General features: G+C 40.5%; 1 protein-coding gene across 3 annotated transcripts; it reads right to left on the minus strand.

The window, feature by feature from the left end:
* Positions 1 to 379: 379 nt before the first annotated feature.
* Positions 380 to 22,493, minus strand: LOC125723167 (gamma-aminobutyric acid receptor subunit alpha-4-like). Of its 3 annotated transcripts, none has more exons than XM_048999559.1 (9): positions 22,178 to 22,493; positions 21,871 to 22,049; positions 20,542 to 20,609; positions 18,428 to 18,618; positions 16,316 to 16,398; positions 13,975 to 14,118; positions 13,283 to 13,435; positions 6,480 to 6,721; positions 380 to 1,294 (listed from the first exon to the last, which is right to left on the minus strand). In XM_048999559.1, exons 1-9 carry the CDS (start codon positions 22,261 to 22,263, stop codon positions 782 to 784), a joined length of 1,659 nt encoding a protein of 552 aa, XP_048855516.1. In that variant the 5' UTR covers positions 22,264 to 22,493; the 3' UTR covers positions 380 to 781. The 3 variants fall into 3 exon arrangements, with proteins under 3 accessions (XP_048855516.1, XP_048855515.1, XP_048855514.1); XM_048999558.1 differs by having other exon boundaries at positions 6,489 to 6,721; positions 18,428 to 18,648; XM_048999557.1 differs by having other exon boundaries at positions 18,428 to 18,648; positions 22,178 to 22,492.
* Between the last annotated feature and the right edge of the window lie 3,187 nt (positions 22,494 to 25,680).

Consider the following 25,680-nt stretch of genomic DNA (forward strand, 5'->3'; position numbering starts at 1 on the left):
CCCGTAGCCTGTGGGATAGGCTCCAGACCCCCTGTGACCCTGAACTGGAGGTTCAGGGTATAGAAGATGGACGGATGGAATGCACTGTTCTCAATTAAGAAGGTACCTATAGTCTGTTATGGATGAGATCTTCATAAAACATTGGAAATATATAATAAATGTGACTATAATGTCTTACCTTTTTTAAATAAATATTTATAGCCATGTTTAATATGCTTTAAGAATGCATCATGTATTATTAATGTGTTCAAAGATTCTCATAGACATGACATTCATATAAAGTGTTACCAAAATGTTTTTTTAAACAGGATGGATGCAGTGTACCTCTAATGTGATCTTCAAGCCACACAGCACTGTTTAAACAAACACAAAACGGAGAAAAAATACATAAAATTTATTATATATTATCCTCCAAAAGTCATTGATTAAATGACCAGCTATTGTATATCCTAAAAAATCGAGGTAACAATAATAACGGATTACAAATGCACTGATTACGAACAACCGGGTGACAATTTCCATATAAAGCTACTTCTTACTGCTGAAGCACATGTAGCTACTTACCACAGTTACCCAGCTAAGGTGGTGAAAATAGAAAACTTGCGTCAATTAATACAAGGCAATACATATCAGATACACTTATGCTAAAGGAGACCACAAACAACGTGGGCGATAGCTGAGGTAATTGATTTGTAACTGTAGTTAGCGAATGTCTGATAATCGCACTATTATTTGTTCTATTTTGTTTTGCCAGTGGTGTAAAAGCAAAGATACTATCCGGCTACCCATCTCTAGTTTCCATTGTGTCCTTAGACAAGTAAACCACCCAGTAAACCATGTTAAATGCTCCGAATGAGACCGGGAATAGGATGCGCGCATATTTGTCGATTTTGCTGGTTGCGTCTGAACTGGGTGAAGATGAGGAGGTTGCCGACAGCAGGGACATATGTGTAGTCCGTTTGGAGTCTGTCTTGACCCCTATCACCTGCACAGGCTCTGACTTGACTTTCTGGAGGGGAGGGGAGCCCGTACATACGTTTGAAGTTAGGGCTACAGGTGCGCTCCAGGGGGCCAGCATCTGTGATGCATTTAATTGGCTGAATGGGTTGGGACTGGATTCTGATAGGCTGGAAGGGTACAGTGCAGTGGGTGGTGATGGAGCCCGGGCCGCTGCAGAGGCTCCGCCTCCCATAACCTTGAGACTGCTGCCTGAATCAGATCTTCGGAAGCTTCCTGAAGCCGCCTGGCTCATATAATTCACCCTCTTTCTCAGGCTGCTGTGTACATCGTTCTCCTGCAAAACACAAAAGACAATTTAGTGGCAAAATATTATAAAAAGAATATATAATACTTCAGTGTAGGTATGCTTCCTAACAGAAAACCATTCATTTCCAGGAATATTTGCTCCTCAATCAAAAGTCTAAAAAGCTTTGCATAAAAGTATAGAGTAGATATTGAGTAAATATTTACTATCCAATGTCAATCATTATGTTAAAAAGTAAAAATGATCAACGCGTTTGATTTTATTACCCTGCCTTGACTTCCCCATCGGTTTCTTAGAGGTAGTTTGATAAATTCTACACACACTAAGGGTTCAGGTTTCAGGGATTACTGTCTATTGATTTTTCTTGTTAACTCCAAAATGCTAGAGAAGCCAAATGTGTTCTAATCCTGTGACAAATATTTAAAGCTTTCACTGTAGTGATAGCCCATCCCAGACTTACAGTATGGGTTAACAGTAAACATAATGGCTACTGGCATGTAAAGAAAGCACAGGCAGATGCTGCCATAGTGCTGTGAGACCTTTGATATCAACTGACATGATCACTGCGGGGACGGCATGGGGGTGCAGTGATTACCACTTTCACCTCATACCTCGGGGACCCGGGTTCGAGTCTGTGCCAGGCCTCCACATGTGTGGAGTTTGCATGTTTTCTCCCCATCAGCTTATGAGGCTTCCTCTGAGTTGTCAAATTGTGTGAATGATATTTATATGCCCTGCACCCTACCCTGGGTTATTCCCTGCCTTTTGCCCGTTACGTCTGGGGAAGGGCCCAGACCCCAGCAACCCTGCACAGGACAAGAGGGCAACAAAAATGGATGGATGTTTCCGCAGCCAGAAGCATTTTGGGCAACGGAAACATTTCTAATATTGAATGATTGTGAGTATTGCCTTTGTTAGCCATCAAGAGACCTCCCCCAATTCCTTAACCAGTATGGGGGCATTGCTAGTCCAGGGTCCTTCCCCAGGCACCAAAAGGCAGAGGATACCCCAGGGAGGATCCCAGCTTAAGTCAGGGTACCCACACTCACCACGGGCAACATGCAGTCTCCAAACACCGCGGAGGCATGCGTCAAACCCCCTACCCTATTGGGCTACTTAGGATCCACCATTTTCCTGGTCATGCGAAATGTATAAAAAATGATCACCTGCTGTCCTTTTTCTTAAAGGATGCATCCTGTTGACCAAAACATAAGATGAGTTTTTTTTCCCTTGTAATACATCAAAAAATGTGGTGTCGTCTTCTATTTGGGGTCTAGACAAGGAAGGGGATGGCACCAAATATGATATTTTGTAACAAGTGTTTTTACGTACCGATATATCGTTAGATTTCTTGCATGAGTGTAAGACTCAATAAGTGCCATAGCAGTGCGCCTGTTTAGCGTGGATCCCTGAGTCTCGTGTAAAATGTTAGCTTCCCAGGCTGTGCCGCTGCTAGTATTAAACCAATTGTGGCTATTGATAGTAACATTCAGTTTAAAAGAGTCGTTGTATCATTTGTTAATATAACTGAAACTTGTGCTTTTTTACCTTCTATATGAGGGTCTACTGCACCCCCCCCCCCAAATAATACATTTGTCTTTAGGAATATTTGCTGTTTAATACACTTATTGTAATCTGACTGTCTGTGGTTGCTTTTTAAACTGTGATTGCTGGTTCACTTGTATATTCTTGTCAGATAAAATATATTTTTTTAATGAAGGTAAAATTTGGCATTCCAACAATATTTTTTCTCAAAATAGTTGTCAAAAAGTGTGTGTGTGTGTGGGGGGGGCATCTTATAAATGGAATTGTCTTATATTCGGGCCAATATAGTATAATGATAAGCATTAACATAGGAATACATGCATCATACATCCCTCATTTTATGTGAAGAAACAATCTGAATTTAGAATCAGTCAAAAGCACTTACCCTCACTGACAAGGGAACCCACCCAGTAAAAACTAGTTCAACATACTGTTGTTTTTTTTCAGGTAGATTAAAACACGTCAATGTCGACACTAACAGGACTCATAATATCAATATTGCTATCATTATCATATTATCACTATCAGTACTTACACGTGCTGAAACCCACAGCGCACAGATGATGTCAAAAGATGAGAAAAGGGCAAAAAGGACATGCAGCAGCAGGGAAAAGCAGACTGTCCGCCCGAAATCAGGACAAATAATCACCAGAGGTGGAAAGTTCAAGTTCAAACAGTACAAATCCAGACCAAGATTTTGTTTCAACCAGTTGAGTACTCTGTGTGCTTTCTGTGGGTTAGTGCAACTAACATTTATGGACGTGTCCAAATCCATTTCACTCTTTTGACAGAGGAAAAACCAGACTTTGCGCCAGGACGAAGCGCAAAGTTGTCCTAACTTTTTTTAATTGTTCAGAGGCGTGTTTTGGGTGTAACAGGGAAGGAACCAATCAGAATGGTGAGTCACCTCACCTTTAAAAAAGAGCAGGGCATGATCTATAGCGGATTGCTATTACATCTATGCAGTACATCATTGCTATACAATGATGGCAGATGACAGGGAAAACAAGCTCGCGGCTGGGAAAGGGGACAGCGCTGGTACAAATCCAATAAACCACTTTGCGTCACACTTTACATCGCGCTTTGCATCGGTGGAAAAGGGGGCCCTGTCACTATCACTCTTTATACTCCATTGGATGGTTGAGAAAAAAATCTTTGTCTGGATTTGTACTTTCTGAACCTGAACTTTCCACCTTTTATGGTAACCCATGTACACGACATAGTGTTGTCAAAAGTAGCAAAAGTCTTGATCTGTCGTGTATAAAACTCATTTGTCATGGAATCGATTATATACTGTAGCATGCACCTGACCCCTACAGCTCATAGGCTACCAGTGTACATACCCAGACCAGAGGGCAGTCACACACATAATCTAATATGACTAGTTCAGAAGCGTCAGAACGTTCAACACAGCACAAAACCGATAAAGAGTACAGCTTGAGCGGCAACTGGAAGTACTCTGACTTTGTGTCAAATGAAAGTGGTAAACCACAAGACATAAGATAGCTTGTATGCAAGCTGTGCACAATAATGACAAAGGCGGCAAACGACACAAATAATCAAAACATTTAAAGGATGTAGAGGTGTGACGTGCATTTTTTCTACTGGTTAAAAACATTTGTTTGTAGTCGGTTAAACATTTCTGCATAAAGACAAAGGTCTGCAGTTTTTTTTTCCTGTGGGTCGTGTTTGGCTCCATACGATATGATGAGGTCATGTTCACTAGTGTTGATCATTCAGATACAATCTTTTAGAGTCTTTAGAGACCTTTATCGTTGTAACAGGGCTATAGTGTATGTGGTCCGAAACAGACATCCATCTTTGGACCATATCTGATGGACTAAACACAGCACAATGTGCAACAACTAGTTTTGGTCTAAATGAAGCCCATGAAAGGCCCGACTCCATTTAGCCCAAAAAACATCTCATGGATGCCTGGTGCTGGGTGAGGAGGACCTTCCCCTTTGATATGTCCCAAAAAAAGCTGTGGATGAAAGCTTATCCCAACCTGTCTGCAATTATATTTAATTAAAAAAGATAAAAGGCTTTCAGGGAATCTCGAAACACTGTAAATTAACTCATTGTCGTATCCCTGTTTGCTTGGTTTCCTCGTAATTTGTAAGGCCGGTTGAAGCTGCCCTTAAATCTTATAATAAAATAATGTTCTTCTGAAATCTCAGTGATTTTTCTCCTCCAGGCAATACTACCCACTCTTAAGAATTAGAGTCGCTCCAATGAAGGCAGCAAACAGAACACAATATGGAGTTGTTTTATATGTTTCTTTAAGCAGAATGGGATTTCCATTTCTTCAGGCTGGCAGTGTTACTGATTCTTTCTGCGATTAGATTCCAGAAGGCCGGCATTAATTAAATTTAAACTCCTGAAGGCATAATCTGATAGTCAATTGGACACTATAAAATTCATTTACCTTGCACAAATATACCTCAGAACTCTTATTTTCCATTAGGGGTGCATTCAGCGGTCTTTGCCTGGACAGCCAGCTAAGCATGGAAAAATGAAGCAATTGACAAATTTATCTAATTAAAGACTAGTCATTCTGCTACTAGTACTTTATTTTATAACCTCAGCCTAAGGGATTTGGAATAAATAAGTAAATAACCAGGGCCCTTTGTACTGAAAACCGTATCCATCTACATTGGAAGATGTCACCCAATCATCTTCCACAGTCCAACCAAACAATAATACACATTCTTACCGCAACGTCCACTCTGATTGCATAATCTTATTTAATTGTTATGCAATAAACAATCACATTGCCATGTTGTATAAAGCTGCAAAACGGAGACCCTGTTTTGTGAGGCTGCATGTGTAAGGCGGCTCGGATGAGGCAAAGAGGCATTGAATCCTAGCTTGGACATGCATGTCGTTGTGATGAAACAGCAGTCCAGTCTGTTTAGGATAGTCTAACAATCTGCTAACAATCTACATCGTGTCCATCACCTGGATCAGGGCCTGTCCAACCCTTTTTGGCGTTCTTACCGCATTTTGACTAAGCTAACTGTAATTCGTCATTTTTCTTCTCATTCTGACAGACTGATCAGAAGGTGGTTCACTAAGTGCTCTGGGTTACTTACTTTTTTCGCCATACCAAGGATTCAACCTGAAACAGTGAGGTGTACTACTGGATCCACCATACAAAATACATCAAGAATGCATACAACATTATCGAGACTTTCTGTACGCATTTGAACTTCCTTACATGTGATACCACATTCTTGTGAAGCAAAATGAACTTAATCCTTGAGTAAGAAATAGCTGTTGTGTCTGGACACCCTTATACTTTCTATAAACTGCTTACTTACCACTAGCTGTTGGCTGAAATCGCAAGAAAAGCTAGAAACAGATTTTAAATCTAAGCCCTTAGTACACCTGACAAAACGTCTTATTGCAAGAAAAGGTAACCTTACATCTCTAAGCAGAATTACACTGGAAATTGAATGTTCTCTGGGTAAAGAATTTTAGAGGAGAATAAGCCAGTGAAAGTAAAATCTCAGGGGTCCTCAGTTTAACTCGGGGCAGAGGACAAGTGTTTTACCTCCCTGGGCAATGTGGAGTACTGCTCTCTACAGTTGTACCATAATGGATTTCAGTATCTGCGGGAGGGCCCTTGACCTATGGGTGAGAGGCGAATGTCGACCAGCTGGCTCACATGTAACACCTCTTCAGCATCTCTGGCATCGCCCGGGCAGGGGATCCTGGCCGACCTCATCCGGGCAGCCTCTGTCCGTACGTTGGTGAAATAGTTGACGGCAGCGAATTCAATAAGGGCGGAGAAGACAAAGGCGAAACAGACGGCAATGAACCAGTCCATGGCCGTGGCGTAGGAGACCTTGGGCAGCGAGTGACGGGCACTGATGCTTAGCGTGGTCATGGTCAGCACCGTGGTGATCCCTGCAAGCAGAAGGACGTGACAAGAGTGAGCTGACACTCCTCCCACTATCGAATAAGTAAACATTTATTTAGTAGATGCTTATATCCAAAGTGACAGACAATTTAGAAAGCAGGATCAGCCAGGCCTGAAGCAGTTAAGGGCTCAACCAGAAATCACTCTGCCAACCACAGTTAAAGTAGGAATAATCTAGATTACAGTATATACTTAAAAAAAATCTCAAAGGACATTTACATGAGTTTCCAGTCAGACAAACATTACAAACATTTATTAATAGCAGATGGTCAAAAAGATAAGACCCACAAATGGCGATTTATTACTGGGTAGTGTGAGCAATCAATCCTCAATCCTGTGAGAAGCTTACAAACAAACATGACAGCTAATGTTACCCTTTAAGCATTACAGCATTCATTACAGCATTCTTACTGAATCGTTCACAGCTGAAAGATTTACAGATAAACAACTATGGCTACATCATATGCTATGATTTTCTAAAAAATAAGGCAGATCTTTCCAAAATTATTTTTAAGTCGAAAATTACACAATTTTTGTTTGAGGTGCTCAAACCTGGCATCAAAATATATTATTTTATCGAACTATGTGTAGTCTCAATGAAAACAGCAGAACAGATAATCTAGTTAATAGACATCAGCATGCAGTAGGAATGGGATTATATACCTTATATTTTATTGGTATTATACAATATAGTTCGATAAAATAATAACATCAGGACAAAAATATTACTTTGGAAGAATGGAATTTTAGATGTACCACCTAAAACATTGTGGGGCTGTGCTGAATATATCAATTTGCTGCCTAATAAGCAGAATAAACGTTACTCAAAGCAGAACAAGACTAAATTTCAAAATAGCATTGCTTTTACAACTTATAATGATTGCAGAAACCAAATTAGTTTTTAATTATGTACATCAGTGGTTCAGAACCAGGCCTTATCTGGGAGATCTAAATGGCTCGAAACGTGGAATATGCAAGTACTGGCGTTACATACATCTGCCCAGCATATACTTAGCGTATCAGCATCATATCACCTTACGTACTTTACTGTTCAGATTCTTCCACAATATTCAATAAAATGATACATTTTGATAAATAGGAACCTGGTGAAAATACTTGCAGTGAACTTAAAAAGAAAAAAAAATCCTTGTTTTATCACTGTCACCTTAAATGACTCCTGTAATTCCCATTCCTACTGGATGCTGCTGTCTATTAACTAGATAATCTATTCTGCTGTTTTCCTTGAGACAACACAATATTGTGTATATTTCATGGAGATTAAGACTATAAGAAATAACCAGTGCTGTCTACACACTCAGAAAACTGAAGAGATATCATTTCATTCAGTATGGCACTAGAAATGAAACACACAAATGTGCCATCGGGACCATAGGCTGCATAGAAGGCACAGTCAGTAATTGCTTCTAATCTAAATTCAGGTCAGCTTTAGGCTGAACACAGGAAATGTGATCCTAGTACACGTTTAAAGTGGTACGTGCTTACCTGATCAGCCGGCGACCACGCTTCTTGTTCAAAATGCAGGATGTTGGACTGGATTAATAAATATTTTTTTTCCTGAAGACTAAATTTGCATTCGAGTCGCATTCTATACTGGCCCCAATCCTAAGGTAATGTAAAAATCACCTTGTCTTAGAATCCAAACACACATTTCTAGAAGCTACTGCCAATGGATGATGTTTAACAAATTAACGGCATTTGTGGGAGAATGTTTTTCTAGACTCCAGATCCGGTATTTACTGAGTCTGGAACGAGTAAATAAAGAGAAAATATTCAACTGTTCTTCTATATAAAGATATTATTATATATATTATTTTATTAAACTATGTGTTGTCTCAGTGAAAGTGAGCTACATTCACTGTCTGAAGGGGATCAAGACCAACAGAACATAATAACGGTATTGCCTTACTTCTAAGCTTAATGCCTAACTGGAAGTAGAATCATAAGATGGTACCACTGGTGAACTGGGCTCGTACATTCCCTGATACAAATGAACACACCTAATCAGCATCTTATTTGGTCGTGACGTTCCGGGCGTTTCCGCATTGATGAGATGTGAACGGAAAATGAAAGTGCACAGGAAGCAGGAGGGACGCCATAGAACATCAGACTCTATCTCATCCACTGCTTTCACACACCTCGGGTGCTGGAATTTTAATTTGGGTTCAAAAGAGGCAACTCATAGGGTACTCAATGCCCCGAAGAAAGACTCAGTGATACACAAGGTCAGCCGTGACAAGTTCTGTATCAAGCCCCCGGGGCCAAGGGAAATTGTGAAATTACTGCAAGTGAACCTCTGCCTGACTGAGAGAAAGACATTTTTTGTACATATACAAGAGTAGGAGACCTAGGGACAAGCTTTGCCTGTCTGTTGTTGCTGGCACCTCAAAGGGTGTTTGGTGCTGTTGACGTACCTGAAAGCAGCGATGGAAGTAATGGGAACTAAAATGAGAAATGTGACCATTACATACCATCACAGTCGGAGGCTCTGCCCTTTCCTGACTGGTTTAATCTTAATCCCCACTGGTTTCCATCCGGGGTTTGACTGAGATTCTGCCCAACTCACCAACACCTGCAGAGCCTCATTTCTCCCTCCACTACAGCAGTAGCACATTACAAACAACACCTGCAAAAAGTACTTTTCCCCTCACAGGATGTCTGTTTGCCTCTAAATCTTGTGCATATACTTTTGTTTCTTGCTGGAACCTTTAACAATTACATTTTGCAAGACACTGTCACCCTGATTTGAAAGATTGAGCTGTAAATAAAATTAACCTTAATATGTTAGATTAACCTGTAAAGATACTGTAAAATTGCTTCTTGAATGTGGTTCATCTTACTGTATGAATGTGGTTTATTTTATATTAACCCAGATATACAGTAGAATATATATGTACCCAAGCCCTTCCCTGTTCCTCATGTCACAACAATAATTAACATTACTATCAAATGTTACCTGATACAACAAATGCAGAAAACATACATCATAATATATGATATATTATACTATATTATATAGGGGGTCTGGAGACTATACAGGAGGCTACAAACCAGGATGGGGAGCCAACCCATCGCAGGGCGCACTCACACACTTTTAGCAGCTAAGGGCAACTTGGTAGCTCCATGCTTCACCTCAGCTTGTCTTTGGACTGTGGGAGAAAATTGGGGCACCCAGAGGAAACCCCATGATGAGAACATGCAAACAGCACACATGTGAAGCCATGACAGACTCGAACCCTGGTCCCAGATGTGTGAAGCAACAGTGCTAACCATGGCACCACCGTGACACTCATTATTATCCTTGTTGTTGTCACCATCATCATTATATGAATACGTCAAGTTGCCCAATCCCAGCTGAATGCTGTAGCTCACAGAGAGCTGGACTATAGCCATCGCAGCAGCTCCCACACAAGCCAAACATTCCATACTACAATAGCAGGGCAGCTTATACCGGTGTACAGTCACCATCCAGAAACAGCTATTTTCTCCATCGAACATGAGCGAAGTGTTTCACAAATGTGAAGGCAGATTTGGCCACTTTCGCCTTGTTCTAGCTATATGTCAGCACTCTATGATGTAAAGTGGAAGTGTCCATTTGACAGGACTTGACTTCCTTTTAACTGGGCTCTGCCACACACTTCTGCACCCCCTGAATAAACACTCTGCACGTCGACGAGAGGCACAGGCACTTGGTAGGTAGCACTGTTCACCTCACACCTCTTGGGTTGTAGCTTTGAATCCCAGCCGATTTTGTGCGTGTCGGTTATGCATGTTCTCCAAAAGCTGTGTGGGTATTGTGTGCTCCAAGGCATGCAGGCAAGCAATTTGGCAATATTAAATTATCCATTGTTAGGGGTGAGAAAAAGTATCAATTTTATGATTAATCACCATCCTGGTTTTTATGATTCAATATCTATTCACAAAATCCCACGATCGATCTAGTTTATTTATGCCTTTCTAAATAACTAAATAAATTAGCTGATTTTCACTTGTATCAGTCTTCTTATCGTATAGGTGGTGCTAATTTCTCTGTTACCTCTAGGAGGGTTGCAATAGTCTCAATCGCCTCACCAGTGCCACCTTGGTACATTGTCAGTCATGGTAATGGAGTACTCCGAGCACCTGAATGCAAGCTAGTCCAGTCAAGTACGGCTTTTTTCTTTCACCAATCACTTTCAGTACCCTGCTTAAGGTTGACGTGACTTGCTGTCAGTTATGAAAATATTTTTTTTTCAAACGTTGTGGGTAACAATGAAGCAAATGGAGGTGACTAAACGTCTGCAGGTATAATTAATTTATTTCTGGCCGAGCACAAGAACCGCAGAGGGGAAAGTGTGGATGAAATATTTTGGTGCATTTATGGGTAAGTACAAGAACTGTCATGACCTGCGCGTCCAGTCCTCGTGTGTGCCACGCCCCCTCATCATCCAGATTGTCCCCAGCTGTTTCCTGTTATTTCGGCTTGTCTGGTGTTTTTAGTCCATGTCTAAGTCTCCCCAGTTCCGTCATTGATGTGCGTTGCTGTCAGCTCTGTCGTTCCCCAATAAACTTTAGTTTCCCTCATCCTCGCCTGCCTGCTTCATCCTTCCCCGCGTCTCGCTAGCTCACCTGATCCCGGCTCGTAACAAGAACAAATCTGCTTATTAGTATTCATTGTCTTTCATTTTCCTCATGTAATGTAATTTAAACAATTACATTGCTTTGCATTAACGCTACAGTACTCTGCCCATTGACGTTGTTTTTATAACATATCTGGTTTGATCGAACATTATTTAACGTGTCTTAAACATAGATTGACATAGAGTCTAAATGGAATCCAACCAGGCACTTGTGAATCGAATTGTGAGGTCAAGGTCGAATCCCAGCCCTAAACAATACCAGAATGCTCCTCAAGTAAAATGATTGTAATTCATGCTTTGCCACATGTCTTTAAGTCCTTCTGAAACACGATATGTGAGTTTTAGACTTTTTATTGTCAGATATTCGTCTCAGTCAAAAGTCATATTTTCTACTTTGAAAGAGACAGATTGGTTTTGTTTTAAGGAACTATAGTCATGTGCTCCTCAAATAAAAAGATTTTGGTATATACAAGCTTTTGGCCTTTCTTTAGTGTTTTACGCAATTTATTTCCAGTGACTCTGCATTTGTAAATGTGTGTTCCATTTAGAGCTTTTTAAACATCTCTCCAAATATAGAAATTTATATAGAAAGTAGTATTTCATATGTCATTCATATCAGCCCTATCCATAGCACGTGATTTTGAGTGAGTCTTGTGATGGACAGGTATCCTGTCCATTCCTGTGCTTCTTGGGGTGGACTCACTGGCAGCCTGAAGCCTATAGCAAGTGATCAGACAATGAGACCATAAACAAATACAGTGGGTGCACTAGTAACTGAAGTTTCTTCTCTAAGCCAATATACTGAATAATTGCCTTTTGGCTGTTTTTCTCTATAACACACAATTTTCATTGTCGTGACCTACAGGTTATCCCTAATGACACAGGCTAGTGGTAGCAAAATCAGGCTAAAAGTTATCCAGACAGAGGAAAAAGCGAGACACAATGGAAACCCACACACACAAACACCATGAGTCCACTAATCTTGTGTTGTTATGCATCCATTCTTAAGAATAAAGTAAAAATTAATGATCACAAAAATCAGCTGATCACCTAACTCACTAGAAAACTTGACTGTGATTGAGAGAAGTGATAGCTACAGTAAGCACTAATTATAATTGAAATGCATGCAAAATTTTCATATAAAATGAAAGATGAATGCAAATGATTAAGAGCAGTAATAATGTAAATATGATACGAAGAGCGAGGAGAGAATGGATCGAGTTTAATGATTTCTTAGGGCCAGGAAAACAGATGAATGAGCAGAAAAAACACCAAGAAACCATTTCAGAAATCTAAATGATACACTGTCTCCTGCCTGAACATAACGCTACTCTTAACACACTCATACTGTATGGCCAATGGCTACAAGCTTTCCCAGCGAACAGAACAAACCAGACAGAACTTTCTGGTCCAAAGTATCAGGTAAGGTAGACCACAAACATTACCTTGCTTAGTAGGTACGGGAACTAGAATGTTTGTGGGAACTGAAGAAAAACTGCTAAGAATGCACCTTTCAGCAGGTGATGCTACACAGAGGTCACTCAAAGACAGTGAGAGTGAATGTTTTTGAGCAACTCAAGTGCTGAGTATAGGTGTTTGGGACAGCCAGCGTCGTCCTCTATCCTTAACTGTCCATGGCTGGTGGAGACTATTAAAGCCAGAGACCGAACAAGGAGTAGCCATTCTTAAAACGAATGGAAACACAAATCTGAGGAAATTAGAGGTGGTGGTCAGTGAGTCTTCACAGACTTCATTCTGCTATGCTGGGCTGATTATAGAGCAGGTAATTAAGACATTTCTTTAATTAAATTCTGAGTAAGAGGCCATATCACATGCAGAAAACAATTAAAAAAAACATCAAAGTCTTGTTTTTTTCTTGCTTCCCACATGTGAGTAAGGAAGGAGACATACCGAAAATAGTCCTTGCAGGAACCGATTCCTTGTTTATCCAGAAGGACACTTGGGAGAGGATCACTGTCATGATGCATGGGATGTATGTCTGAATCATGAAGTATCCCACTTTCCTCTTGAGGTGAAAATACACTGACATGACAACATATTCCCCTAACACACAAAAAAACACACAGGTTGTCTTCACCTCAAATGCATCAGCACATCATTCGAGTGTCTTAAAAATCTAGCACTACATTCAGGCAAATTTGTAAAATATAACAAAGTATGTTTTTTAAAAAAAAAAAAACTGAACACCACCTGAAATTTCAGCTTGCAGTCACTGGACCGCCAGACTAATATTTAATGACAATCCAACTAATTTAATTTATTTAAATATTAACACCTATTGGTTGGTTTGCGTTCATTATTCAACATATGTTTATAAAAAAAAAAAAATTTTTTATTTGAATAAACTTTATACCTTTCACCCCTTCAAATTTACACATTATTCTCAATCAAGCTAGCATCTGAAAAAAGGCAGATATCAGCTTCTGCTTATAATCAGCTTCTACTTTAACTGACAGCAGGTGGGTGCGTGTGGCAGGCTAAGTACAAACTAGCTATCATAGCACGGGATGAATATAACAATAAAATTATGTGTCCAGGCATGTTGTGATGTCACTGTGATGTAGCTGTGGCTAGCAGACTACCTGTAATCGATTTTACAGTCTCACTGGAGACCGTCTGTCCAACGAGATCATACTGAAGCAGGCTGGAGGACTCAGACGGTACTTCAACTGAATGTCTTGGTCCTTTAGTCCAGGTGTAGATCACCTCTGTTCTGGGATATGCATCTGAGGGTGAGAAGTGTATGTTTTGCATTAGGTAAAGGCTTAATGCCGATGTAACATTATTATATCCTTAAAATCATGGTCACAGGGGACGCAAGCAGAATAATCCATCCTCAGACAAGAAAAAAAAGAAAGATCTGCATATAACAGGCACTGATATAAAATTACTCATTACTCAGTCGTTTCTGAAATAATCTGAATTATTTCTTTTTTTCATTGATCAGATATAATCAGGATTCTTTTATTACCAGATTACCAGGCGAAATCAGGCTTCATCTGGGGTTTTATTAAGTCTGAAAGCACAAGCTTTTTATCACACCTAGAACCCGCTTTTCCAATTGTTAAAGTTATGAAAGAGAGGATCAGTCCCTGCAAAATGAGAAATCCTGTCATTGTAGTTTTAACAGTTTTTTTAATAAAAATGAATTAGCTGAGATTAGAGGTCTCATCATAAGCTCTTCACAATGTACTTCAAGAATGTATTTTTTTTCCCACCCAGAGGGTCAAGTCGCAAAGCATGTAATCAAAAGTTTTGTCTGGAAATGCCTCAATAGCACAGTGCTGATTCAATAATCATAATGTATGAGTTCTTCTTGAGCTTCTCCGGCGTGTCAGGCATGGTTGAATAAAGACAAATAGAAATGAGCAGCTTTTAATCTGCCTCCTATGAGCACTCAATCCAGAGGAGCTATTTCTAAAATACTGCCTCATTTTATATAACCTCCTGTAAAATCTGCTGGGACTCTTTTAAAGTAATAAAGTTCCATAGTAGCTTAAGAGAAAATCTCTGCTGAGGGTTTATAACCGCTAAGGGTTTATAATGACAATAAAAAAATATATAAACAGAATAAGTATCAGAAATTATTGAAAAACTTTAGGTTCCTGGCTCAAATAATAACACTTATTAACTTTGCTTGGCAGACATTTTATGGTGAGAACCTTATATGTATTATAGGCCGTTTGAATTTCCTATAAATGAAAAATGTTTGCGAACTATTGTAACTGTGTGGATTTTACTTGTTTTTGTAAATATATCATTTATTATAAGACTTTCATCCTGCTGTAACGACCCCCTCATTAACCTCGTATGAAACCCTGATCGTTCCCAGCTGTTTGATGTTATTTCCGGCTCGTTCTGTGTACATCAGTCCACATCTTCATCCGTTTCCCAGATCGGTCATTGACGTGCATCCCATATGCCCCCCCCCCCCCCCCCCCGTTTAACCCCTTTGAATAAACCCCTTTGTTCTGGAATACCGTCTACCTGACCCTGATTCCTCGCTCCCTGCTTGCTCGCCCAAGACGGATCATCGCACTTGCTTTGATTTGCCTTGAATGAGGCCAGCAGTAACTGTCCATGCTAAGTAACAGCCACTACTGCCTACCGCAGGTTTTCGGTAGGAAAAAGCCCTTTCTCCATCACTTTGGATAAAAGCCTCTTCCACTCGATTTATGAGAAAGCAAATTTAAAACTACACACGTGAAAGCGGCTCGCAGCTGTTTAAATAATCACTTGCCGTGACAAGCAAGGTGACAGGGAAGATAAATTGAAACCAGTCCATTATGCGATAAGGCTCTATACGCTCTCTTTTACAAAAATCCTTGCTGTGTAATCATCCACACACAGTATGAGCATATGGATTTTGAATGCACTGGGTCTTTGCTTAATAATCACTGTAATCATAGCTCTGGATTACATTGTTTTTGCTAAATCTTTATTTATTACCGCTTTAGGAAACTGTAACAGGAAGGATGATATATAAAATTTAAATGAATAAACAGTTTTAAATAATCTGGAATATATCTACTACTTTACAATAAGGCTTCATTTTGCCACTTAAACATGGTACTAACTCACTAATTAAACAAAAAAAAGTATTGAAGTATTGGGTATTGAAAAAAAAATTTCCAGAACACTAAGCTTTTAAATCAGGGGTGGCCAATCATATCCGAAAAGGGCCGGTGTGTTTGCGGGTTTTCACTGCAACTTCCTAATTAGGTCACTAACCAGAGGACTGATTGGCTGAAGAGTCCTCACATCTGCGTTTTACCAGCTGACATACAGGTCACCCCAAAAACCCTCACACACACCAGCCCTTTACGGATAAGACTGGTCACCCCTGTTTTAAATTAAGTCAATTAAAATTCACATGTTGCAGTCAATGAATAAAAAAAAACCAACAACACAACACTGACTCACAACTTCCAAACTTTAGAGGGCAGGCATGTCCATCCATTGGGAAATCCACCAGCCTCATTGGACACTCTGCTCTGATCGTTAGTCTGGAACAACAAAGACGCTCAGTTATATTGTGGTTTAGTTCAGCTTTATTGATAGACTGAACAGCACTATATACAACAGTACGAATTGCAGTCAATGGGCGTCTTCTAAGCAGATGCAGCTTTGCAACAACTGCATACTCTTAAAAACTAATTACAGATCATGAACTATTTTTGTCGTCAATTTCTACCATTAGTATGCAAAACATCTGTCCTGTTTCTTTTATACTGTACAGCCGTGGCTGTGAGAATAACACAGATATTGATTTTCACAAGTCTGCTGCCTCAGTCCAGAATGTAAAGAAGAGTGATTATCTGCAAAGTCCCTCTTTGCTATGAAAATCAACTTAATCCCAAAAATTTCCACTGCATTTCAGCTCTGCCACAGAAGGACCTATAGACACCGTTTCAGTGATTCTCTCGTTAACACAGGTGAGAGTGTCGACGAGGACAAGGCTGAAGATCCCTCTGTCATGTTGATTGAGTTGGAATAGCAGACTAGATGCTTTAAAAGGAGGGTGGTGCTTGAAATCATGGTTCTTCCTCTGTTAACCGTAGTTACCTGCAAGGAAACATGTGCAGTCATCATTGCTTTGTACAAAAAGGGCTTCACAGGCAAGGATATTGCTGCTAGTAAGATTGCACCTAAATCAATCACTTATCAGATCATCAAGAACTTCCAGGAGAGAGGTTCAATTGTTGTGAAGAAGACTTCAGGGCGCTCAGGAATGTCCAGCAAGCGCCACCACCATCTCCTCAGCTGTGTAATCGGGGCACCACCAGTGGTCAGGAACTTGCTCAGTTATGACAGTAGGCAGGTGTGAGTGCATCTGCATGCACAGTGAGGCAAAGATTTTGGAGGATGGCCTGGTGTCAAGAAGAGCAGCAAAGATGCCACTTCTCTCCAAGAAAAACATCAGGGACAGACTGATACCCAATATCTACAAAAGGTACAGGGATTGGGCTGCTGAGGACTGGGGTAAAGTCATTTTCTCTGATGAATCCCCTTTCCGATTGTTTGGGGCATCCGGAAGAAAGATTGTCCAGAGGAGAAAAGTGAGCGCTACCATCAGTCTTGTGTCGTGCCAACAGTAAAGCATCCTGAGACCATTAATGTGTGGGGTCACTTCTCAGCCAAGGGAGTGGGGTCACTTCTCAGTCAAGGGAGTGGGGTCACTTCTCAGCCAAGGGAGTGGGGTCACTTCTCAGCCAAGGGAGTGGGGTCACTTCTCAGCCAAGGGAGTGGGGTCACTTCTCAGCCAAGGGAGTGGGCTCACTCACAATTTTGCCTAAGAACACAGCCATGAATAGAGAATGGTACCAAAACATCATGTGAGAGCAACTTCTCCCAAGCATCCAAGAGCAGTTTGGTCACAAACAAAGCCTTTTACAGCATGATGGAGCTCTGTGCCATAAGGCAGAAGTGATAACTAAGTGAATGGGGAACAAAACATCGACATTTTGTGTCCATGGCCAGGAAACTCCCCAGACCTTAATCCCATTGAGAACATGTGGTCAGTCTTCAAGAGGGGGGTGGACAAACAACAACCCACAAATTCTGACAAACTCCAAGCATTGATTATGCAAGAATGGGCTGCCATCAGTCAGGATTTGGCCCAGAAGTTGATTGACAGCATGTCAGGGTGAATTGCAGAGGTCTTGAAAAAGAAGGGCCAACATTGCAAATATTGACTATTTGTATAAACATAATATAATTGTCAATAGAAGCCTTTGACTGTTATGAAATGCTTGTAATTATATTTTAGTATATTGTAGAAACATTAGACAAAAATATCTACAAACACTGAAGCAGCAAACGTTGTGAAAAGCAATCCTTGCGTCATTCTCAAAACTTTTGGCCATGACTGTATGTCCCGCAGGGCAGGAGTGGCCCCCTGGGAAAACACAGTGCAGTCCTGATGCCCAGTCTGAACTGCCAAATATCTGTAAACTGGCTGGATAATTACAGTACTGACACTATACACTCCCACTACTGAGCAAGTACAGCGAATTTGCTTTTAACCAGTGTTACCTCATGGTGTACAAGATTGTGCCATTTTTCATGATGCGGAAAAGCTTGTTGGGGGCGGTCATGTTGTGGGCGACAGATCTCTTGCCATTGCGGAAGAAGGTGTCTGGGGTCCACACCTTGGTGACCATGAGGTTGTTAAGCCGGAGGATCTCCATGGGACCCTCAAAGCTTAGCCTGCGATCCACCCACGTCTGGCGGAAAAACACATCCATAGTGTATTCCTAAAACGAAAAAGTATTTTAATATCTAAAACAGTGTGCATGTGTATATATATATATATATATATATATATATATATATATATATAAATAAAATCAATTTTTCATTTATTTATTTTTTTTCTTCAACATACACCGATCAGCCATATCATTAAAACCACTGACAGGTTGACATTAATAACACTGATCATCTCATTACAATTAACACCTGCTAAGTGGTGTGACATTACTGTATATATTACCTTTTAGGCAAGTGAACATTCAGTTCTTGAAGTTGATGTGTTGGAGGAAGGCAAAATGGGTAAATGTCAGGATCTGAGTGATTATTACAGCAGCCAAATACTGATGGCTAGATCACTGGGCCAGAGCATCTCCTGTGAGGTATTCCCAGTATGCAGTGGTCAGTACCTACCAAAAATGATCCAAGGAAGGTCAATCGGTGAACTGGTGATAAGGTCATGGGTGCCCAAGGCTCACTGAAGTATGTGGGGAGATAAAGTTAGCCCATCTGGTCTGATCCCGCGGGGGGGGGGGTCTACTGTTACATAAATTGATGAAAACATTAATGCCGACTACGATGGAAAAGTGTCAGAACACACAGCGAATCTCAGTCGGCTATGTAGGGGGCTGCATAACCACAAATAGGTCTAAGTGCCCATGCTGACCCCTGTCCACCATCGAAAGCTCCTACAATGGGTACATGAACATCGGAACTTGACCACGGAAGAATAAGAGAAGATGGCCTCGTCTGGTGAGTCACATTTTCTGTTGCATCACGTGGATGGTCGAAAGCATGTGCATCATTTACCTGTGGAGAATACGGCAGCAGGAAGTACTATGGGAAGAATGCAGAGGTAGTGTGATGTTCTGGGTGATGATCTGCTGGGAAACCTTGGGTCCTGGTATTCATGTGGATGTTACTGTGACACGTGCCACCTACCTAAACATTGGTGCAGTACACCTCTTCATAGAACAGTATTCCCTGATGGCAGTGGCCTCCTTCAGCAGGATAATGCACCCTGCCACACTTCAAAAATTGTTCAGGAACGGTTTGAGGAACATGAAAAAGAGTTTAAGGTTTTAACTTGGCCTCCAAATTCCCCAGGTTTTAACCCAATCTAGCATCTGTGGAATATGCTGGACAAACAAGTCCGATCCATGGAGGCTCCACCTTGAACCTTACAGGACGTAAAGGATCTGCTGTTAAGATCTTGATGCCAGATACCACAGGACACCTTCAGAGGTCTGTGGAGTCTCGAGGGGTCAGAGCTGTTTGAGTGGCACAAGGGGGCCGACACTATGTTATGCAAGGGGTTTTAATGTTATAGCTGAAAAGTATATAGTGCTGTACACAAGAAAGGAGAATTGAAAGAACTACAGGTATATGAGATAAGATTTTTTTTGTATTATAACTTATGCCTAGTCCACTCCTCGACAGCATGTATGATTGTAATGTACTATTTGCCTCAGTTGTACGTTGCTTTGGACAAAAGTGTCTGCTAAAAATAAATGTAATGTAAATGAAAATAGCGTATGTACCAGAACCAAATTTAACTCATGCATGCAAACTTTTTTTCATATTTTTTTTTCATAAATGCAAACTTTTTTTGTTGTTGTATGATTTATATATTTAACATAGAGATAGACATTTGAATGCAATTAATTTGAACCTTGCAAAGCTAGAAATAATACAGTTATTATGGAACAAAAAAATGTAATAATAACGTTAACATAAGGATAAAAACACTTACAGTATAAATACTTCTGTGTCGACCTTATTTGAATAACAATTTTTTATTTTTCCTGCATGCAGTTGAACGGGACAGAAACGGGTTAAATTGCATAAAAAATATTAACTTTACCTTGTTTACTGAAATTTCCTGCTCCAACACTTACCATTTCAACATCTGAAACAGGACCAAAGCTGGTTACATATATATCTGTTTTAACTTCTGTCACTGGACCTAGGAAAACAATATTAAAATATCACTGCTAATTTCCCTCTCTTAAGATAGCACTGGAATTGAATCTTTCATCCTCATTCATGTTTGCAGGCTTTTTTTAAAACTTATTTCATACAAATTATAGTTAGCATAGCTAATAGAATGGGCATATATGACAGATGGCAAAGACGTGATTTTATTAATTCACTTTCTAAATTATAGAACTGGCCTTACGATGCTCTGTTGCTATTTTCGATTGCTTGCTATTTCAATACTCAAGAAGGGCACTGGCGTTATGTCCTTACACTTAAATTACTTTGCATAAGGGGAAGGCATCATTAATGAACACGGTCAGGAAAGTTATATTTATTTCGGAAAATCTAAACTACATAGTAAAGAAGATATATTCTCAATTCTAAAATCAATAAATGAATTAACTGACCATGCACATACAAAAATAAGTTGCAAATGTGGTTAAATAAACTACTGATCAGATATTTTAATGCCATATTTTACCGTCGTAACCCAAACTATTTCGTATACCTTGTTAAATTTCCTAGTCTCCTAGGCAACCAACTTTATGTCGCTCATAAATTGACGTTATTTGTGTTATATGTCCTGCCTTTATGGAAGACAGTGGAAGACTTGGAAAAAATGAAAAGAACGGCTCGTGCCATTAGAAGAATTGACTGCGTCACTGCTGAGCGCGAGCATCGCTGTTGTGTTTATTGCTACAAAAGTTTATAAACAATCCAACAGGGTGTTTATGCATCTATCTTATGAGTTTAGGTGCGTCTTTTCAAGATAATACCAGAAACATTCCCAGACACACTATAACGCACACACAGACTCATTATCGCCCCAAATATGAAAGCAAAAATATGCAAGCTTTTAGGCAATCTTGTCATGAATATGCTGGTTTTCGTAGATGTCTGTTCAACAGTAACACAGAGGATATCCAATCCGGGATGTACTTAGTGGCAACACAAAAAAAGATGCATCACCGAGGTTGACAACACACACATAGCAAACTGAACATCAGGCTATTTGCACCCTATTGCACAGGAAAATGCATATTTTTGACATTAGAAGACACCAGTATCAATCATTAAATTCGAAGTTTCCGCACAATAATAGTTTTACACCCTATGAAATCATTTATTTAATGTATCAGCGAGTATTGGGTTTTTACCGTAGTTTCATAATATAAGCGATCATCAGTTGTGCCTTTATTAATTCCCGGTTCTGACATAGATTTACCAACATTCAGAAAACTGCTCACCTCCAAATCCGGGTCGCAGCCTGTTGTCATAGCCATCCAAAAGTCGGTCTAAAATACGTGTGAATTTTTCAGGATACAATTTCTCTTCGTTTATTGTCTGTGCAGAGGCTCCGCTTACGATCCAAAGAAGGTGCGGGATAAAGCACAGTGTCTTATAAAAGACTAACCACCGCTTGTTGCTGTGAACAGAGAATTATAGCTTAAATATGTTTCAAATTTTCACTACTCCTGCAAGCGTTATTCGTGCAGCTGCAATGAATTTTCTGCAGAGTATATAATCTCAACATTAGTGTGCTTCAGTACTCACCAGACAGTCATGCAGATCAAGTAAAAGAGTGTGTAAATACAACTGAGGGGTATCGCAATGACCATCTCCGTTTTTACAGAGACCATCTTTGCATGCCATACTTTAAACCTTCTTCACATTTCCTTTAGCCAAATGTTTTGTCCTGGTGAACTGATTGAAATGAACAGGACAGTTGCCGCGTACAAGTCTGCATTTCTGTCGTTCGTTTTTGCGGAAGATAAGTCCGCCCCGCTCATCTAGCTAATTTAGCCCGCTTGTGGCGGCCAAACAAACATGCCCCAGCCAGTTACACCCCCTAAAAGCACCATCTTTTCAAAAGACCGTATTACTTCTAAGATCGACAGACTGGAGGCTACAGCGACAGGGCGTCGTATTGTTTTTTTTTTTTTTTTCCTGAAGAGTACAAGCAAAAGAAATGTGCATAAAACGTAAAAAACAGTGTCAAACTAAAAATCTCAATGTCGTTTCAGAGTGCCATGAACGATTAATATTAGTTTCGTATCCAAAATCAGTTATCTCTATTCAAATTATACTTTTAAAATTATTTCAAACACATTAAATTGCTTAAGATGTATCAAAATGATTGTGTATCATGCAAAACTAATGTGATTCATTTTGTAAATTAAATATCTTTTCCAAAAAAGATTTATTATACAAGCATGTATTGTATCAATTGTCCATTAATATAGGTTACGTTTCAATGGGTGCTAGTTTGTGTGTTTAAATATTGCACATAATGTGTTGGAATAATCGCTAATGCCGGTATTGTTTGATGGTTAGTAAAGCACATTAAATAACCATAAATACTCCTGACGTTCGTATGATAAAACATCCATCTGTCCATCCATCCATCCATCCATCCATCCATCCATCCATCCATTTTCCTTAACCACATTTAAAATGCAGAGTCTCATCTGTGACTAATGGAGTACTCTGCTCGCACAGCTTTTAGGTACCAGAGATAAGCCGTACTTTCACACATACTTTCACTTAGCACTGCCTGTTTGGCCTATAGATGGATCCAAAAAGAAAGCCATCGCAATCACTGGAGCAGTGCATTTTGCATAGTAAGTGAGGCTTTCAGATTCATGCTAGGTATGATTACTGTGCACTGTCAAATACTGTCTGCTTCAGCCGGTGGGAAGTGAGGAAATAACTCTGGGGAATGGGCTTGAAGTATCGGTGACAAACACAGCCTGATACTGACACTGTAAGTTTCGAAAGACAAGACACTGTGGGGGGTTTTCATTGGTACACACACATGTGGGCTGGCTGTAGGCTGCAGCTTTTATGTTCCACTTATCAGGCTCAAGGTCCTGTTTCCTTTGTCACCATGCTCTAAAGAATGAAAAGGGTGATTTATGAGGAATGGAGAGGGGAAGACAGGGCGATGAGTTAAGAGGCAGAGTTCATTCTGAATGTGAACATCTCCCTTAATTGCCTGAGCACAGGAATTCATGAGCTGGGTGGTAAGACACCCTGCATTCCAGGCTGGCCTGTCAGTCACCTAGGGTGATACCCAACTGGTGATGTCATCCCAGTGCTTCTCACCAGTGAACTCTATGTAAGGTTTGGTTTCACATCAGTTGGGAAAATTAGCCCCAAACAGCCTACCCTCCCAAAACACACGCAGTACTCCCACATTATTGGTCGGGACATTCCTTCACCATCTATACCTCAATCAAGGCTCCAGATGTTCTGCTCTCAGCTTGTCTGAGCTCTTACAGCTGTGCTTAGTTTTTGGAGTAGATAATGAGGGTCTGCACCAATGGGTCTTACCAAGGTGTTCTTCATATGTATCAGAACACTGTGAGTCTCATTACAGGCTCTTAGATAACCTAGTAGTCTCCTTTTCACTTTCAGATAGAAGAGTATAGAAGTCAGAATTCAGAATCTTTACTCTGCCAAATGGTTATAGTCATATGTCAGACATCCCAGCTCTCCCTGAAGTCTCCCACACATTGCCAGCGTCTCTCGGCACCTGTGAAGGATGTTTGATCTCCCGGAAATGTCGACACAGAGGGGCGAGGCTATGGATAGTCTGTCCAATTGATCATTTTTACCAGCACCTTTACCCACACCCCCTATCCCCATCTTTCACCGTCTCCAGTTCCCCCTTATCCACCTTCCTGGAATCATTATGCTTATGGTCTGCATGTATACATGAATCTTTGCCATTTCAGGTTTTGTGGTCTTTCTTCACCTGGTTATAGACAGATCATCAGTTTAGAGGATTCTCAGCCAGACAAGGCTAGTCAGAAACAAGATAAGATAAGACAAGATAAGATAAGATTAACTTTGTTTATCATTTACTGTAAGGGGGGGGGGGGTTCTTATACTTACATCAGCAAGGGCCAGAGAGCAGAGATGAACATACAAAGTGCAAAGATCGTACACACAGTTCAAAAAAGTAAACATAGTTATATATTTATTAATATTTTCATTGTTGGCTGCCTTTGAATGAATGAAGTACCTCATCAAAATTAACGAGAGTAGGTTTTACGTTATATATCAGAAACATATTAATAACAAAAATATATGTTTCTTTGATAAGTTAATAAAGTGAGGTGAAGTGGATACCTAGCATGGCTTATGAATGGCTTATGAATGGCTTATGAATATAGTGTTGTTGCATAAGGCTTTACGTAGCATGAACATGGCACTGTGGCTGAGTGGGCAGTGCTGCCTGTCTCCCGCAGGGCTGGCAGTTTGCATCCTGCCTCTGCTCTCTATCTGTGCAGTTTGAGCTGTACATCTCCATGTCACAGGGGTTTCCTCTCAGTTTGTGCAGTCAGGCCATCTGGTGCATGTTGTGTGCCTCTGCCCTATGGTGGGCTGCCATCCCACCCAGGCTGCTCCCCAGGCTCGTGCATAGTGCTGCTGGGAGGGGCTCCCGGCTGCCCAGGGTACATCATGTACCCTGCATGATCCATGATGATCAATGGTGGTTCAAGCTTGTATGGCACCCTGGGTGAACCCCCCCAACCAAAATTGCTTGTTTATCTCCCATGCCCACCCTGCTAACATAAAAAGCACCATTGAGCACTAAATGTAATTTGTATTAAGACATTTGGAATGATACAAATAAATAATTATAAAATTTGAAACTGATTTTGCTAGTTGCATTTGTGCTGTACAAAGCTAGTGGTGCATTATTTGATAGATTTCCTTGCTCCCCCCTATCTCGGGCTCCCCCCCCCCCCCCATCTCATACTTATGAGTGGTAGCCTGCCTAGCTCACTCACCAGAATCTGGGCACCTAGTCCAACAAGCTTAATCGACGCACAAGGTGACATTATATCACTATCATGATGTGAAAATGAGTGATAGAAAGCCGATTGTGCAAATGTTATAGCCAATTTCGTGTGTGTGTGTGTGTGTGTGGGGGGGAGGGGGGGGGGGGGGCACCCCTTCAGCCCCCAGCAATATCCCGCCCTGGCTACCTGCCCATGCTGCCCGTACTTAAATCTGCTAGAGATGATGATTATTGCTTAAATTTGCTA

The sequence above is a fragment of the Brienomyrus brachyistius genome, unplaced genomic scaffold (genome assembly GCF_023856365.1).
Source record: "Brienomyrus brachyistius isolate T26 unplaced genomic scaffold, BBRACH_0.4 scaffold46, whole genome shotgun sequence".
Lineage (NCBI taxonomy): Eukaryota > Metazoa > Chordata > Actinopteri > Osteoglossiformes > Mormyridae > Brienomyrus > Brienomyrus brachyistius.

Bases quoted from the DNA above. Each gene is read 5' to 3' on its own strand.
- LOC125723167 (XM_048999557.1), bottom strand. From the start codon at position 22,263: ATGGTCTCTGTAAAAACGGAGATGGTCATTGCGATACCCCTCAGTTGT. The intron at 22,050-22,177 runs GTGAGTACTGAA...CTCTGTTCACAG, and splicing joins TTGATCTGCATGACTGTCTG to CAACAAGCGGTGGTTAGTCT. The intron at 16,399-18,427 runs GTAACACTGGTT...TTGTTGTTCCAG, and splicing joins ACAATCTTGTACACCATGAG to ACTAACGATCAGAGCAGAGT.